We start from the raw sequence: 17804 nt of genomic DNA, 5'->3' as shown, positions 1-17804 counted from the left end.
AAAAAGTGCAACGTTTCAGAGACGCGCATGACCCCTTCATCAGGCATGTGATACGTATCACATGCCTGACGAAGGGGTCCTACGTATCACATGCCTGACGAAGGGGGTCCTGCGCGGCTCCAAAACATTGCACTTTCTTTTGTGATGTGATCCTTTCCATCCATGGTGTGCTGGCAAATATGTACGCTCAATTACGGTTTCCCGGCCAATCAAGAGGCTGAAGATTTGGAACATGACAGCCACCGGCCAGGTATCAGAGGAGCCGCGAAAGCGAGGGAGGCTCTGTTTGCTGCTAAGGACCTGGAGGGGTTTGCGCACCCCCAAAAAATGTTTTTCAATAGCCGCCACTGGCTCTAACCCTCTTTGTATAGCTGAAAACCTACTTACAGGTCTACAGTTTTCAGTAGTGGAGTCACACAGGCTGACAGCACAGTGTAGATACACTCTGTCATAATTTCCAACAAACTTGAACATCGGCACAGAAAATCGCCCTTGTCTGGAGACACCGTTCTCTGGGACAGTTACACTTCCATCTGCCTTGTTAAGACAGCTATAGAAAGTAAAAGGGAGATAAAAGGACAGATAATCATTGAATACATATTCAGAGAACTAACAATATACATAACGGTCAATATATTTAAAAGGCAAGGCCAATCAAATCTGGTACTTTAGTTTTGGTTGGACACAGGTGGGTTGGATGGACGCAGGTGGGTTGGATGGACGCAGGTGGGTTGGATGGACACAGGTGGGTTGGATGGACACAGGTGGGTTGGATGGACACAGGTGGGTTGAATGGACACAGGTGGGTTGGTTGGACACAGGTGGGTTGGATGGACACAGGTGGGTTGGATGAACACAGGGGGTTGGTTGGACACAGGTGGGTTGGATGGACACAGGTGGGTTGAATGGACACAGGTGGGTTGGTTGGACACAGGTGGGTTTGATGGACAGAAGTGGGTTGGATGGACACAGGTGGGTTGGTTGGACGCAGGTGGGTTGGATGGACGCAGGTGGGTTGGATGGACGCAGGTGGGTTGGTTGGACGCAGGTGGGTTGGATGGACACAGGTGGGTTGGATGGACACAGGTGGGTTGCTTGGACACAGGTGGGTTGGATGGACACAGGTGGGTTGGATGGATACAGGTGGGTTGGTTGGACACAGGTGGGTTGATTGGACACAGGTGGGTTGGATGGACACAGGTGGGTTGGGTGGACACAGGTGGGTTGGATGGACACAGGTGGGTTGGATGGACACAGGTGGTTGGGTGGACACAGGTGGGTTGAACCGTCCAGAAGCTTCTCCGGTCTCTGGACACAGGTAGAGAGATCTCTACACCCAGGTTTCCAAGATTTTCCATCTTTTTCATCTGTTATGGGGATCCCAGTCTGCTGCCTATGTTCTACGGTAGTAAACCAAGGTTGGCTCACAGATCCCTCATCTATCACTCCCGGTCATGGAGAAGGAAATGTCGGTTGTCAGTAGATGGATCTTATTACATCTAAATGTACCTGTTTTGGATGAAGTAATATTTTGTGGAGTCATTCGCGTCATTCCCTGGGGTGGCGTAGCAGTTCTTCATCACCAGAACAAGATCCGATGATGTGCCACCCGGAAAGAAGACTCCGACATACAAGAATTGATCTGTGGACAAGGCGACTTCCGATCCCGAGTACGGAGTTTTGTAGTTGCTATCTTTATACAAAGCCATGTAGACCTTGAACTGTCCCTTCCCTGCAACTGTGATAAAAATAGTGCTGCATTTCAAATAAAAAAAAAATACTGATTAAAATCAATTAAATATACATTACTAATATTTTAAATGATAGCTAAAAGGTAAACTGGTAAACAAAGGCAAGAATAGAAGGAGGGAAAATAGTTCCAGACCATAAAGGAGCACAGAGGAGAACTTTCTGCAAGAATGTACAGGAATTCAGGAGCGACTCAGGGACAGGGGCTGTAGTACACAAACAATAGCTAGAAGAATATATCTCTTCACAGAGATCGGGTAGAAATGTTTCAGAATAGTTGTACGAACAAACACAAACAATGCAACGATTATAATAAAAATAAAGTTAACTTTGTTGCTACTTTTTCCTTTGAGTACAACTAAATTGTTCCAATTCTTAAAGAGCATCTTCCAATCCTGTATGCCGACAAAGATCTGTACAGTGCTATTAAGGGGGTTACAACGTTTCTTGTAAAAGGCCCCCCGATTTAGGTAGCATGTTGTCACCCAGTTTGTTTTGCTCTCAGAAGCCAAACAAACCAGAGACCTGGCTTTCTATACTATAGGGTCTTATATCCTGCATGTAATGTAAATGCCTGCAGACAGGGGCGTTGCTAGGGGGTGTCTTTTGGGGCTATAGCCCTGAATCTGGGGCCCATAGCCCCAAGTCTCTCTGAGATGGCCGTGATCATTGCCTCTCTATAGCCGGGCTGCAGGTGCGGGGGGGGGGGGGCTGGCAGCACGGGAGAGCCGGTTGGGCGAGAGAGATGACATCATCTCTCACCACCTGCCCTGCATCACCGCTGTTCCACTCTTACTGTGCAGCCGTGGGCAGCAGAGAGATGACATCATCTCTCACTGCCTGTCCTCGCTCTGGTGAGCCTGATGTAAGGAGCGGCTCTCTGGGGACTCGGAGATAAGAGGGGCTCTCTGGGTACCCTGATGTAAGGGGGGGCTCTCTGGGGACCCTGATGTAAGGGGGGGCTCTCTGGGGACCCTGATGTAAGAGGGGGCTCTCTGGGGACCCTGATGTAAGAGGGGCTCTCTAGGAACCCTGATGTAAGGGGGAGGCTCTCTGGGAACCCTGATGTAATGGGGAGGCTATCTTGAGACCCTGATGTCAGGGGGAGGTTATCTTGGGACCCTGATCTAAGGGGGAGGCTCTGTGGGGATCCCAATGTAAGGAGGAAGCTCTCTGGAGACCCCGATGTAAGGGGGAGGCTCTCTGGGGACCCCAATGTAAGGGGGAGGCTCTCTGGGGACCTTGATGTAAGGGGGGCTCTCTGGGAACCCTGATGTAAGGGGGAGGCTCTCTGGGGACCCTGATGTAAGGGGGCTCTCTGGAGACCCTGATGTAAGGGGGCTCTCTGGGGACCGTGATGTAAGGAGGAGGCTCTCTGGGGATACTGATGTAAGGGGGAGGCTCTCTGGGGACCCTGATCTAAGAGGGGGGCTCTCTGGGGACTCTGATGTAAGGGGGAGGCTCTCTGAGGACCCTGATGTAAGGGGGCTCTCTGGGGACCCTGATGTAAGGAGGCTCTCTGGAGACCCTGATGTAAGGGGGCTCTTTGGGGACCCTGATGTAAGGGGGTTCTCTGGGGACCCTGATGTAGGGGGGCTCTCTGGGGACCCTGATGTAAGGGGGCTCTCTGGTGACCTTAATCTAAGTGGGGGGCTCTCTGGGGACTCTGATGTAAGGGGGAGGCTCTCTGGGAACCCTGATGTATATGTGTATATTGTATGTAACATGTATTTCTTGATCATACATCACGGGACACAGGAGCTTCATTACATAGTGGGTTATATAGGCACCTCTGGTGATTGGACACTGGTTGACCCTAATTAAGGAGAATTCCTCCCCTATATAACCCCTCCCATTTGGGAGGCACCTCAGTTTTTTCGCCAGTGTCTAGGTGATGGTCACGTAAAATTTTAGCTCTATGCAGGTCCCTGCGAGGGCCGAAGGGCTACAACAAACCGGATCCATACCTCGGGCCGATATTTGACTCCCAAGATGGTATGGTACCCAGGCCTCGTCTGCCGAAGAAGCGAGGTTTTGCCTGTAAGTCCTCTCCATTGGAAGACTGGGCTCTGGGAAAACCAGACTTGGTGTACTGTTTATACAGAGCACACGAAAGTTTCTGGCAGAGCTTTTTACATGGCCCAGGTGGGAGGTTCTTCCGAGTAAGAGCCCCAGATATGCCTGAAGGTTGGCTAACAATACCCGCCATGATGGGTGAAGGCTGGAATTTGTCTGGTTCAGCAATTCCTGCGGCGGGGACAGGTAAGGGAAGTCATCCTGTATATTTAATATATGAATGGATTTCTTCATTGTGAGTAGTTGTATGTCTTACCTGGTTTCCACCACTAGAGGGAGTAAGAGCAGCCTGATGCATACTTACATGCCTTTCAACACACACGCTCAAGTGAAAGCCTGTTTCTCCAGCTAACTCACGTCTCCATTGCAGTCCCTGCCACAAAGAAGGTAAACAGGGGTCCCACGCAGTTCAGGGGTCCCACGCTGCTCCATTTTGGGTTCTCCCCCCCCGGATTCCGCGGTCCTCGTGCACGCGCGCCGGGCGCGCTCCCGGCCTAATGGAGGAGGGGGGGTGTGGTTGCGAGCCGTGCACGTCAGTGTGCACGGCGCTGTACTGCGCAGGCGCCAGGCGGCAGTTTTAAAAAGTCCAGAGCGTCAGGGGACTGTAATTGGAGACACAGGAGCTGTGGGCAGTAAGCATCCGTGGGGATTGGATCCAGGCAAACCTTAAGACACCTACTCAGCATCAGGTTGTGCAATTTAAGCATATATATATTATTGTGAGACTTTAAGCGCAACAGTGATCGCACTTGTACTAGTACCTCTGCTTTGTAGCCTAGTACTATGTCTCCTCGTAAGAGGGTCTCAGGGGGAGGTAATAAGGGCACTGGTAAGTCACCGTCTAGGTCCAGGGGTTCCAAAAGTGCCTGTAAATTACCATCCCCCCCCTGCAAGACTGGAGCCAGCCTCTCAAAACGAGTCAGTGCACCTGTCAGGTTTGCAGCCTCTCCTAGTTTGTCAGCCCCGGTTTATGTCACTGAGATACTCCCTTAGGGCTACATTGGAGGGTTTTGAAGAGAAAATAATGAATTTTATTACTGCTTCCCTGAAATATAGCATGAAAAGGGGTAGACCCCCTCCCTCTGCTGAAATCCCTCTCTTGGATGGTTCTTCTGAAAATGAGGAGAGATCCCTATCTTAGGATGGGGATCATGAGCAGTCGGATGAATCAGAGGAAGAGGAGATAGTTCCCTCCTCCCAGGCACTCAGAAAACAGGTGCAGTATTATACTGAATTGGTGCGTACCACATTCAGAATGCCTGCTGCTGAAGTCGCTACATCCTCTGTTTCTTCCCTGGGAGTCAGGAAAGCCCCACAGACTGCCTATTCCTTTCCAATCCATCCCTTAATGGATGAATTGTTGTATAAGGATTGGGGACATCCCAATAAACTGTTTGCTCCTCCTAAAAAGGTTTTCTTTGCATTATCCTCTGGAGGAAAGTTTCACCAAGAACTGGGGGGTCTCATCTGTTGATGCGGCTGTTTTCTTGCGTGAATGAAACCTGACTTGTCCTTTGGATATTGCGCAGGTATTTAAAGGATCCAACTGATAAAAAGCTGGAAACCTTATTAAAAGCCTCCTTTTCCATGACTGGTGCTGTGGTGCAACCTACAGTCGCAGCCGTGGGGTTGTGTCAGTTCCTCAAGGAACAAGTTAAGCAGATGTTTGGGCTCCTTCCCAGTGAGGAAGTAGAAAATTATGCAGAACTGCCTCATATTCTGTGCTTTATGATTGATGCGATTTTGGATTCTGTCCAACAAGCATCACGTTTGTCCCTCATGTTGGTACACATGCGTAGGGCCCTATGGCTAAAGAATTGGGCAGCTGAGCTGTCATGCAAGAAGCATTTGATTGGGTTCCCGTTTAAAAGGGAACGTTTTGTTTGGAGAAGAATTGGTTAAATTCGTCCAAAATATCAGGGGGTAAAATTTACTCTCCTTCCAATCAAAAGAGCCAATGTCCGTCATGCAGGCGTGCTCTCTCTCCCGAAGCATCAAGCTCTAAGCAGTGGCAATGGCCTTCTCAGCCCTCCTCTACTAAAAAGGCTCAAGGCAGAGCCCAGGGGCAAGAAAAGACTTGGGGGCGAAAGCCTGCCAAGCAAAGCCCAAGATCTTCCTTGTGAAGGGGCACCCCGCTCGGCAGAGTGGGGGGAAGGCTCCTGCAATTTGCAGGCGCCTGGCGGGAAGAGATCCAGGACAGGTGGGTGATCTCTTCAGTATCTCTGGGCTACGAGCTAGAGTTTCAGGAGATTCCACCTTCCCGTTTCCTAAGGTCAAGGATCCCCAGGGATCCAGTAAAGCAAAAACCGCTATTCCTGGCCTTAGATCAGTTACTATCCCAGGGTGTGATAGTAGAAGTGAGCCCGAAAGATCAGGGTTCAGGGTTTTACTCAAATCTCTTCACCGTTCTAAAACCAAATGGAAGTGTCAGACCTATCCTGGATCTGAAAGACCTAAACCGGTTTTTACACATCCAGACCTTCCGAATGCAGTCAATCCGCACTGTGGTCTCCTCCCTGCAAGGGGGAGTATTCATGGCATCAATAGATATCAAGGATGCATATCTCCATTTGCCAATTTTTCCCGCACACCAAAAATTTCTAAGGTTCGCGGTAGAGCGGCGCCATTTTCAATTTATGGCCTTGCCGTTCGGGCTTGCCACAGCCCCTCGAGTCTTCACAAAGATTCTGGTCCCTCTCTTAGCAATCTTAAGAGTTCAGGGCATAGCCGTCATGGCTTATCTAGACGACTTGCTTCTCATGGAGAAAACTTCAGCGTTCCTAAGTCGCAGCGTCACCAAAACGCTAGAACATCTAGAATGCCTAGGTTGGATTATAAACCTAGAAAAGTCGTCCCTACAACCGACTACCAGGTTGGAATACCTAGGTATGATTATCAACACCACTCAAGGCAGGGTGTTTCTTCCAAGGCTAAGGGCCTTGGCCATTGGAGATCTGGTGCGCCTGATTCTGGGCAGAAGATCTTCCTCCATTCGGTTGTGCATGAGACTATTAGGGAAGATGGTCGCCTCCTTCGAGGCCGTCCCATTCGCCCAGTTCCACTCAAGGCCTCTGCAAGGATGCATCCTTGCGGCTTGGAACAGGAAGCCCCAATCCTTGGATCTTCCTATGCGTCTATCCCCCGGGACACGCAAAAGTCTTGTCTGGTGGTTACAAACCAGGAATTTGCTGAAGGGCAAAACTTTTCTTCCTCTCTCATGGAAGATTATCACAACAGATGCCAGCCTGACAGGCTGGGGAGCTGTATTGGAGGGAACATGCTCGCAGAGGAAATGGTCTGCTACCGAAAGTCTACTGCCCATAAATATCTTGGAGATTCGGGCAGTTTACATGGCACTCATAGAGTGGTCTTACAGACTGCGAGGTTTCCCGGTTCGGGTTCAGTCCGACTATGCCACCGCAGTGGCTTATATCATTCACCAGGGAGGTACCAGAAGTCTGGTGGCCCAAAAGGAGGTGAATCGCATACTTGTCTGGGCAGAAAAGTGTGTTCCGTGTCTTTCTGCAGTCTTCATCCCAGGAGAATGGGCTCTGCACCCCGATGTGTTTCAGAACATATGTCACAAGTGGGGTACTCCAGACGTAGATCTGTTTGCGTCCAGGTTCAACAGGAAACTGGACAAGTTTGTGTCAAGGACAAGAGATGCACTTGCCCAGGGGTCAGATGCTCTGACGGTTCCCTGGGATCAGTACAATCTGATCTATGCCTTCCCCCCGAGCCCGCGGCTGTCGCGGTTCCTGGGAAGGGTCAAGAGGAAGACTAAGTCAGTCCTTTTGGTGGCCTCAGCTTGGCCCAGGCGACCATGGTATGCAGAAATCATGAAGTTGGCAGTAGGCAGGCCATGGACCCTCCCTCTCCGGCCAGATCTGCTCTCACAGGGTCCAATCTACCATCCTGGTTTACGCAGTCTGAATTTGACGGTTTGGCTGCTGAGACTCACATTCTGAGACTGTGGCCTTTCGGGGGCCAGTCCTTTCTACTCTGGTTAATGCCAGAAAGCCGGCCTCCAGGCGTATTTATTACAAAATCTGGAGGACATATGTTTCCTGGTGTCAACTCAGGAAGTGGCATCCTAGAAAGTATGTCATTAACAGAATCTTGGCCTTTCTCCAGTCAGGCCTAGAAATGAATTTGGCCATAAGCACTATTAAAGTGCAGATTTCGGCCCTGTCGGTATTTTTTTCAAAAAACCGCTTGCATCACATTCCCTGGTACGGGCTTTTATCCAGGGGGCTATGCGGACAAAACCGCCAGTTAAACCTCCGGTATGCCTATGGGATCTGAATTTGGTTCTCTCGGCCTTAAAGGGCCAACCATTTGAACCTTTGCATCTGGCTTCTTTAGCTCTCCTGACTAAAAAGCTGGTCTTCTTAGTAGCCCTATATACGGCTATAAGAGTATCAGAGTTGGCAGCTCTTTCCAGTAAAGAGCCGTGTTTAATTATCCATAAGGATAATAAGGGTGGTCATGCGTCCCAACAGGTCCTTTCTACCTAAGGTGGTTTCGGGTTTCCATTTGAATCAGGATGTAATCCTACCATCCTTTTTTCCGGACCCTCAGTCCACAGAGGAAGAGTCTTTACACACTTTGGATGTGGTTAGAGCAATCAGTGTTTATCTTCAGGCAACTTCTCAGATAAGGAAAACTGATTGTTTATTTATTCTGCCGGAAGGCCCTAGAAAGGGCCAGGCAGCATCAAAGTCCACTCTCTCAAGGTGGATCAGGCAAGTTATTTCTCAGGCCTATGGCTTAAAGGGGAAGATTCCCCCTTTTCAGGTGAAAGCGCACTCTACTAGGGCTGTCAGTGCTTCTTGGGCAGTGCATCACCAGGCCTCCCTGGCTCAGATCTGTAAGACTGCGACTTGGTCATCAGTCCACACATTCACCAGATTCTATCAGGTGGATGTCAGAGGGCAAGAGGATATCGCCTTCGGGCGCAGTGTACTGCAGACTGCAGTTTAGGTCCTCAGGTCCCTGGCGGTCTATATTTATGATCTGTGTCTCCCTCCCCTCAATCTGAGCATTGCTATGGGACATCCCACTATGTAATGAAGCTCCTGTGTCCCGTGATGTATGATCAAGAAAATGGGATTTTTATATACAGCTTACCTGTAAAATCCTTTTCTTGAGAGTACATCACGGGACACAATGCTCCCGCCCCTCTTGGGTTTTACGTGGTTTCTTATTGCTTTGCTACAAAACTGAGGTGCCTCCCAAATGGGAGGGGTTATATAGGGGAGGAATTCTCCTTAATTAGGGTCAACCAGTGTCCAATCACCAGAGGTGCCTATATAACCCACTATGTAATGAAGCTCCTGTGTCCCGTGATGTACTCTCAAGAAAAGGATTTTACAGGTAAGCTGTATATAAAAATCCCATTATCATATACATGCGTATGCCAACCCAAGCATATGACTTTCTTTACTTTGCTGCTGTGGGCTCTAGCCCTAGATCTTTTGTAGAGCTAGCAAAGGCCCTGCCTGCAGACCATGACATAGACACAAAACAGTACCTTAGTGCATCTCCTTCTCAACTAAGAAAACATATACCATCAAACAATATATTATTATTTTTTTTTATAAATGTGGGACGAAAATTGCTTAAACAGTCTCAGACCGTTCACAACCATTAAGCTAAACATCCCCCAAGATCACACACAGAAAAATGACTGTCATGTGACTATGCTGATAAAGCTGATAAGCCAGCATAGCTGCCACTTGACTTTTTCCCATAATCCTCTAATACTGGAAGCAAATGACTGACCCTGTGTAGTCAGTAGACAGGTGACAGGACCTCTTTGTATGAAAATGTGGCCAGGGGGTCAGAGAGGTTTCTCTTATCTTAACAGGAGTCCTTCATACCAGGTGGCAGGAGGGTCATGAGTGAGTCAGATGCCAATTCATGGACCAAAAGTTTGTGAAAAACCTTCCAAGTCTTTGAATTCAGGTGTTTATTTGAAAAAAAGAACTCTTGATATTGCATCATAACAAAGACATTTTAGACATTTTTGTTCCTTCAACCTTGCGGTAACAGTTTTGATGAAGACCCTTTTCTGTTCCAGCATGACTGTGCCCCCGTGTACAAAGCCAGCTCCATAAAGACAGGGTATGCTCAGTTGGGTGTGGAGGAACTCGAGTGTCCTGCACAGAACCCTGACCTCAACCCTACTGAACACCTTTAGAATGAACTAGAACATCCATTGTGAGTCAGGCCTTCTCATTCAACATCAATATCTGACCTCACAAATGGGCACAAATTCCAACAGACACCCTGCAAAATCTCGTGGAAAGCATTCCCAGGTAGAGATGAACAAATCTGTACAAGTTCAATTTGCCAATGGCTCAGCAAATCTTTGTCAAAATTTGTCTAACCCAAACTGAAGTCCACAGGGGACAGATTGTGTTGAATTCTGGTCATTTTATGGCTAATAGGCAAACTACTGTAAAATAGGCATTGAAAGGTGGGCAGTACCATGGGGGACATGTGCCTGTGGTAGAGACTACACCCCACCCTCACATCCTTCTTCAAAAGTGATATCTAGTTTTGCAACCTGCAATGGATCGTATAGTCAGTGTTAACCGAACAGTAAATGCGTATCCACACATCTTGTAACATACCATCATTACTTCGGGTGGGATGTGTTAATATTAAGTAGGGTCTGTTGTAAGGTATTTATAGTCCCTCAATAATGTGCCTGAATACACCTATAGTAAGTGCACTGGGTTACTTGTTGCTCTAGAATGCCGCACTTTCTTTGTTAGGTACATAATACTATTGGTGTTGTTGTCTTCCAAAGGGAAGTGCCTGGTCAGCTTTGCCCTTTGGGGTTTATGTTTTGTTGCCCAGACTTCTATGGTAGGGGGTATTCTTTGATGGGCCCTGAATTTTAAGGGAACACTACTTTTTGAGAGGTGTGTTCTTGGGGGACCCTTGGAGTGGTCTTGCTTTGGATGCAGGATTATCTCCCTGAAGCACAAAAACTCTGGGAATCTAGGCCTGGGATACATATTTAGGGCCTCTATGCACAAAACTAACAATGATTGCTTTAGATTGTGATACTCAGAGCGGATGTTAATATCAGCATCTCAAAGTAACCTGATCCTGCTAAGTTTGTGTCTCTCTCATTGTTAATTGGGTCACCTATTGTTTCTGTCTGTCTGATAGTATTGTGTCCACTCCACCTTGTTAGCAAACTATTGTGTGATGGTGTACGTTTATGTTGATTAGTTTATGGGTTAATTAATTCACTATCATAAATTAGTTGCTAGAGGTGGATTAGCATTATGTTATGTAATTGGGCAAAAACAAATGCTCTTTAGGATTTTCTCTATTCTGAATGAACGCTCTTTCTTACTATGGGAAGTAGCAAAATATCACATTATGACCACCAGATGGAGCTGTGGAGTATAGGAATTACATATGTCTTTGTAACAAGAGATACAATGTATCAAACTCTAGAAAATGTTAATCATTGATTACACTTATTTGCGAATTTCCTGTAGCATTTTCTAGAGCTGTTACCTTGTAGAACAGGGATATGCAATTAGCGGACCTCCAGCTGTTGCAGAACTTCAAGTCCCATGAGGCATAGCAAGACCCTGACAGCCACAAGCGTGACACCCAGAGGCATGATGGGACTTGCAGTTTTGCAACAGCTGGAGGTCCGCTAATTGCAGATCCCTGTTGTAGAAGGATGTGTATATTTGTTGTGACCCTTAACTCCATCTAGTGGTCATAATGCAGTATTTTACGACTGCCTATAATAAAAGAACATCCGTTGAGAAGATGACATCGCCTAAAGAACATTTATATTCGCCTTATTTGTACAGGAGGAATGTACATGGAATTTGTAATTAGACCTCATACATGTATTTTCTGTTGTAGTACATTGGTTCCAGTGTCTCCTCCTGACCCGACACGGTATTATTAGCCTACACATATCCATTACTAAATTTTTCTTCATTAATTACTCCACATTTTTTATTTTTATCACTAGAATTGCAAGTTTGCGGTGGTATATTTGCACATTCCCGAGCGATGATGCAGTGTGGTGTTCCGGTGATTGTGTCGGCTGGTTTTCTCTGGTCCGGGGTTCACCCACTTGGGGGATGTTCTTTGCCTCAACCCCGGTTGAGACCATATGTAGCCCAGACCACCATTAAATTTCACCCTAGGAGTTTTGATCCTATCCATTGGCGTTTAGTGAGTATTTTGGAAACTAGATATCTCTTTAGACCTACCCTCTAGCTAAATAGAGGATTCCCTTTGTTATTTAATTAAAATGTATTTATTTTATTTCTCTCCAGCCCATATCTATATGCATCTGACTCCTGAAGATTGGTACAAAACCATGAAACGCGTAGAGTTAATATCTTATGGATGCTTTAATTTTCTTATATAACCACAATATGAATTGTTTTGTTGATTCTTTTTATATATGTATGGCTGTATTAACCACATCAATTGCCTTCTGTATTTTTATCATTTGTATCTTCATCTCCAATGATCAATTATATTAAATATTTTATACGAATATTACTTTGGAAATCTTGAGATTACGGTATTATTAAATTATTAATATAGTTGTGATTCTGTGGAATATGTTACAATATGACCTTATTATTTAGGCATTAGAAACAGCTAATTAATGATTGACTTGCCTCATTTAAAGTCCCAGTCAGATTCTCTACACAGATTTGAAATATGTTCTATTTCTAGGTCCGTTTGACTTTTTGAAGAAAAAAGTCAGGTGAAGCCCACACCCACACGATCGTAATATCTGACGGAATGATTCCGTCAGACCTTTTCTGCCAGGAAGTCCGGTCGTGTGTACACGGACTTTCCATTAAAGATGATGGAAAATGTCCAAAGGCTGAGTGCTTAGCAACTTGGCTCCTGGCTGGATTCACATTAGGAGCTTCACCAAATCTGACCGACCCAACCAAGATTTTCATAGATGATTAGCCAGGTCAGGAGGAGACACTGGAACCAATGTACTACAACAGAAAATACATGTATGAGGTCTAATTACAAATTCCATGTACATTCCTCCTGTACAAACAAGGCAAATATAAATGTCAAATGGCAAGTATAAAAGTCCCAGTCCGATTCTCTACACATGTTTTACCTAATTTAGGGATGGGGGCAAGCCAATATTCTACTAGGATTGGGTCAGGTCACAATTTCTTTTCAAATGTTTCAAATCTGTCCGATGGAATCAATTTCTATCGGGAAAACCATTCGTCTGTGTGCTGGTCCGATGGACGAAATACAATGCAAGGGCAACCATTGGCTACTGGCTATTGAACTTCCTTTTATAGTCCTGTTGTACGTCATCACGTTCAAAACGAATGGACTTTGGTTCGTTCGTGTGTGGGCAAGTCCGTTCAGTTGGAACTGCATCAGGAAGACCATTGGACCTTTTCTGCCGGAAAGTCCGGTCGTGTGTACGCAGCATTAGACTCACATTTAAAAAAAAATGTTTTCTTTTACCTGAAGATAGGATCGGGAACCGTATTCAGACTGGCTATCATATCCAACTTGTAGGAATACTGCAGGGTTGCAGTCAGGGTTTTCCTGCCTGGGGTCGTTCCGAAGGTGTCCACATCAATGGTGATAACAGCTATATAGGTGACATGGGTGTCATTTGTTTTCTTTATAGAAACAAAAAAGGAAATACAATAGATAAAAAAAAAATGTTATTGGATAGTGCCGAAATCTATTTCCTCCTCCCCCATCACACACACACCAATTGCCATACAAATACCAAACAAAGGCCATTTAATTTCCCTTTCAACACCTGTCTGTAGATTTTATTGTTTATTTATATTTAATTTTTTATTCTAACCATTTTGTTTTCAAAGTGTATTCTACAAGGCATGTGGACTGGGTCAGCTTCTGACATATCGGTGAGCAGCAGCAAGACTTCGTTATCGGCTTTCCCATCCTCTTCCACCTCTACAGCCGCTACAGGTTGGGTGGGTCTCGCTCTCTTTCTCCCTCACTTCTACATTTTTCATGTCCCTCTCAGTCTGTGACACTCTGTCACACATTGTGCAGCTATTTTCACCATTGGCTTCTCTTCTCCAAGTAGAATTTAAAGTTCCCTCTTCTCTTCTATAGAACTGAAGTAAGGGATGAGAGCGGAGAGCCTCCGGAAGCGAGTGTCCCTCACTGATAAGTCCTTGGGGCACGGTAGCAGGTAGTGGTTTTCATCCTCCAGGACCCCCTGGTCACATTGCTGGCACAGACTACTTTCCCTGGGGTTATAGGCAGTGGCAGCTCATCCATTAGGGGCCCCCCGGGCACCACCCCCTCTATCCATGGCTGCCACATCCTAATGAATGCTCTATGGTCCATGGCCGCTACCACCTATTTATGCATCCGGCCCCTTTCAGGATGCCATGGTGCATGAATTACAGCAGCGATTTGTTTTTGTTTTTGATTAGAGCCAGAGTCTATAATAGGCTTCAAAATAGGATGGATGAAACACTGATTCTCAAACCGGCCAATCAGAAGTGGGTATGAGAACCATTTCCCAATTGGCCGAAAAGAGAAGAGTCCCAATTGGCCGCCAAGGAGGAGGGAGGAAACAGAAGCTGCTGCAATGCCCGTGGAGAGCAGGACAAGGTGAAGCCACTGCTGCAGAGCAGGGAAAGATGCTGACGAAGCCTGAGAGAAGCACTGCCCACCAGGGCAGACTGACCATTGGGCCACTCGGGCACTGCCCGAGGGCCCCGTGCCACTAGAGGGCCCCATCAGGGTTGCCAGCCTCAGTAAAACCAGGGACAGTATGTAAAAATTTGTTGTTGTTTTTTTTTGTTGCATCTGTCTCTGAAATGTCCCTTACCGACTTCCCTTTGGTCTAAAAATCCTGAGATTATATCTGCCCCGCCTCTCCAGTACCTTCTCAGACAATAGAAACATGTCTGTGTATACTGTGTGATTTTATACTGTGTGTGTGTCTACTGTGTGGCCCGATAATCTCTGATTGCCTGGGGGCCCCCATAATCTCCTATTGCCCGGGGCCCCATGAGTTGTCAGTTCACCCCTGCTGCCCACCATAGATGGGGTAAGTGCTCCAGACCCGACCCAAACCGACCCAGAGCGAGCAACCGAGGGGGGGTTTGGAGTGGTGTCACTGTTTTCCACCCCCCCCCCCAAAAAAAAATTACCACCAGCCACCATTGCTTGTAGGTCTGTCTGTGCCATCCTAATTCGATTTTCAGCCAGTACAGGCTCAAGGTCTGTCTGTCTTTGGGATCTTGTAGCAAGTCCAGGTACAGGGCCAGTTTGTAGTCTCTGTACAATGACTGGTAAACAGTTAGATTCTTGGAGTTTGTTTATCAGTTCTCAATTCTCCAACATTTTTTTATTTTTTTTTACTTTGGAATCATTAATTATGTTTATTTGAGATGTCAGGTCACATTGTTGGGAGTTTGGGATAGACAGCTGATGAGTTGCTGCAGACCGCAAGGCTTGGACTGGTCCTTCTTAGTCAGTAGGGCCTCATGGTGGTATGACTTGGGACTGGTGTTTTGTAGGTGGTCCCAGTATGATAGTACCCAGTGGCGTAACTAGAACCTTCAGGGCCCCGATGCAAGAAACCATGAAGGGCCCCCCTGAACCCCAGCCAGGGCCCTTCCCTCTGAGTCCGGCGGTGGAACTCCAGGGCGTGGTCACAGGTATGACCTTTGTGAGCCCTTTAGTTCCACCACTGGCATCAGTAGTTTTTTTTTTATTATTATTTTTTTTTTTTTTTTAGGTGCCCCATTGGGGGACTGTCCCTAGGCAGGATGGGGTCCCCATCCCCAGAAGAGATTAGGTCCTTTTCTCCAGGGCAGATGAAGTTACTGCCCCCATGTGAGAAGGGGGACTCGGGGGGGGAGGTGGGACTCTGGCTGGGGAGAACAAACATCAGACTGAGCGGCAATGCATGGAGCAGGAGAGGGGTACTCTGAGGAGCCTGCCGAGGACACAGGTCATGCGAGGAATGCACAACTAAAGAGCAGCCAGTACGAGTATGGAGCTCTGCTAGTCACCCTCCACCTCCAGCCACCCGTGTACATGGTGCACTGGTACCCCTAGCTGCCTATGCTGCTGCCGGCCATATGTAGGGGGGCTGCATGGGCCCCCTGCATCACAGGGCCCTGTTGCGGTCGCAACTGCTCCACCCCCTATAGTTACGCCCCTGCCCTCTTCTCTACTATGAGAAGTAAGGGGAAGCTGCCTATATCAGACCGGCAAGCACTGTAAAGCCCCGTACACACGAGCGGACTTTTCGACATCCAAAGTCTGACGGACTGAGTCCGTCAGACTATTCGATCGTGTGTGGGCTGCAACGGACTTTAGCTCCGCTAAAGTCTGACGGACTTTGGAAATGAAGCATGCTTTAAATTTTCCCGACGGAACTCCGCCGGACCCGGTCCCTTCGAAAAATTCGCTCGTGTGTGCTACTCCGACGGACTAAAACCGATGCTAGGGCAGCTATTGGCTACTGTCTATGAACTTCCTACGTCGAATCCAGTTGTACGTCATCACGTTCGACTCCGTCGGAGTTTGGTGTGATGGTGTGTGTCCAAGTCCGTTCGGTCGAAAAATCCGCCAGAACTCCGTCGGAACTCCAGCGGAACTCCGTCGGAGGTTTGTCAGACTTAATCCCTCTCGTGTGTACTGGGCATTAAATTTTCCCGACGGAACTCCGCCGGACCCGGTCCCTTCGAAAAATTCGCTCGTGTGTGTGCTACTCCGACGGACTAAAACCGACGCTAGGGCAGCTATTGGCTACTGTCTATGAACTTCCTACGTCGAATCCAGTCGTACGTCATCACGTTCGACTCCGTCGGAGTTTAGAGTGATGGTGTGTGGCCAAGTCCGTTCGGTCGAAAAATCCGCCAGAACTCCGTCGGAACTCCAGCGGAACTCCGTCGGAGGTTTGTCAGACTTAATCCCTCTCGTGTGTACGGGGCATTAGAGGTGCTCTGATGGACTTGGAGAAGGTGCTTGCAGAATTCCAGATGAATTATTTCTAAAAATGACTAGTTTTATTATCAAAAGACAGTTGGACATTAATAAAGTTAAAAATGTTAAAATATAATCTCTGGTATACACAATGCGAGACAGTTTGGACTGGGAAGGAAAATCAATCAATTGATAATACCATGTGGTATGGTTTTTACAAAATATACAACAGAGGATTATGGTTGTGGTCTTCTTCAGGGGGTTCTTACATTTAAATATGAATACATAAAAAAAAAAAGGGACAGATTTGAGTATTTCATGGTATGAGATATATATATATATATATATATAGATATATATGGGTCATCACCATATTCATATGTTGTGAAGTAAGATATGGTAGATCGATATTAACACATTGAGTGATCACAAGTTGGTTTAGTACACACATAGCATAAGCACTTTTAGGGTTTATGGGATATTAGCGAGAGGGGGCGCAACCCCTAAACTTCATTTATACACATTTTTACCTCATTTAGGTGAGGAAAACCATGTGGGATTGCAGCGCACCTACATAGTAAGATAGGAGTAGTTTTGAGCGCCTGGTACAATTATAGATTTTTAAAATACTAAAATAGCATATTAGTATAAACTGCAGAATTACAGCTACAAGATAAAAATTACCGGGTGGCCGACCGGTATAAAAATTGCACATATATATTACCTGCTATTTTTTGTTACAATGTAGCAGGAAGAGTGGAAAAAAGTCCATGACAGTGATAAAGACTATGGTTTATAAAATACACAGATCTGAAAACACATAGAACAAAACAACATACAACATACAACAACAACAACATACAACAACAACATACAACATACAACAACAACAACATACAACAACATACAACAACAACATACAACAACATACAACAACAATATACGACAACATACAACAACAACAACAACAACAACATACAACAACATACAACAACAAC

At 46.6% G+C, this 17804-nt stretch overlaps 1 protein-coding gene across 49 annotated transcripts in view; it reads right to left on the bottom strand.

Annotated features, from left to right (window-relative positions):
* The window catches only part of LOC144000334 (uromodulin-like), a 205319-nt gene that overhangs the window by 108009 nt on the left and 79506 nt on the right, over positions 1–17804 (bottom strand). For 48 of the 49 annotated variants that reach the window (XM_077494080.1, XM_077494079.1, XM_077494095.1 and 45 more), the window contains 3 exons: positions 13339–13499; positions 1510–1755; positions 388–550 (listed from right to left, as the gene is read on the bottom strand). In XM_077494080.1, coding sequence (XP_077350206.1) covers positions 388–550; positions 1510–1755; positions 13339–13499 — 570 coding nt within the window. The remainder of the gene's footprint in view (positions 1–387; positions 551–1509; positions 1756–13338; positions 13500–17804) is intronic. The other variant, XM_077494127.1, reaches the window with a different exon arrangement.

This window comes from Lithobates pipiens, unplaced genomic scaffold (assembly GCF_037356315.1).
Source record: "Lithobates pipiens isolate NorthernLeopardFrog02 unplaced genomic scaffold, aLitPip1_a1.2 Scaffold_22, whole genome shotgun sequence".
In the NCBI taxonomy this organism is placed as follows: domain Eukaryota; kingdom Metazoa; phylum Chordata; class Amphibia; order Anura; family Ranidae; genus Lithobates; species Lithobates pipiens.
Note: the sequence above shows the minus strand (reverse complement) of the source record. Positions and strands in the feature narration are given on the sequence as shown.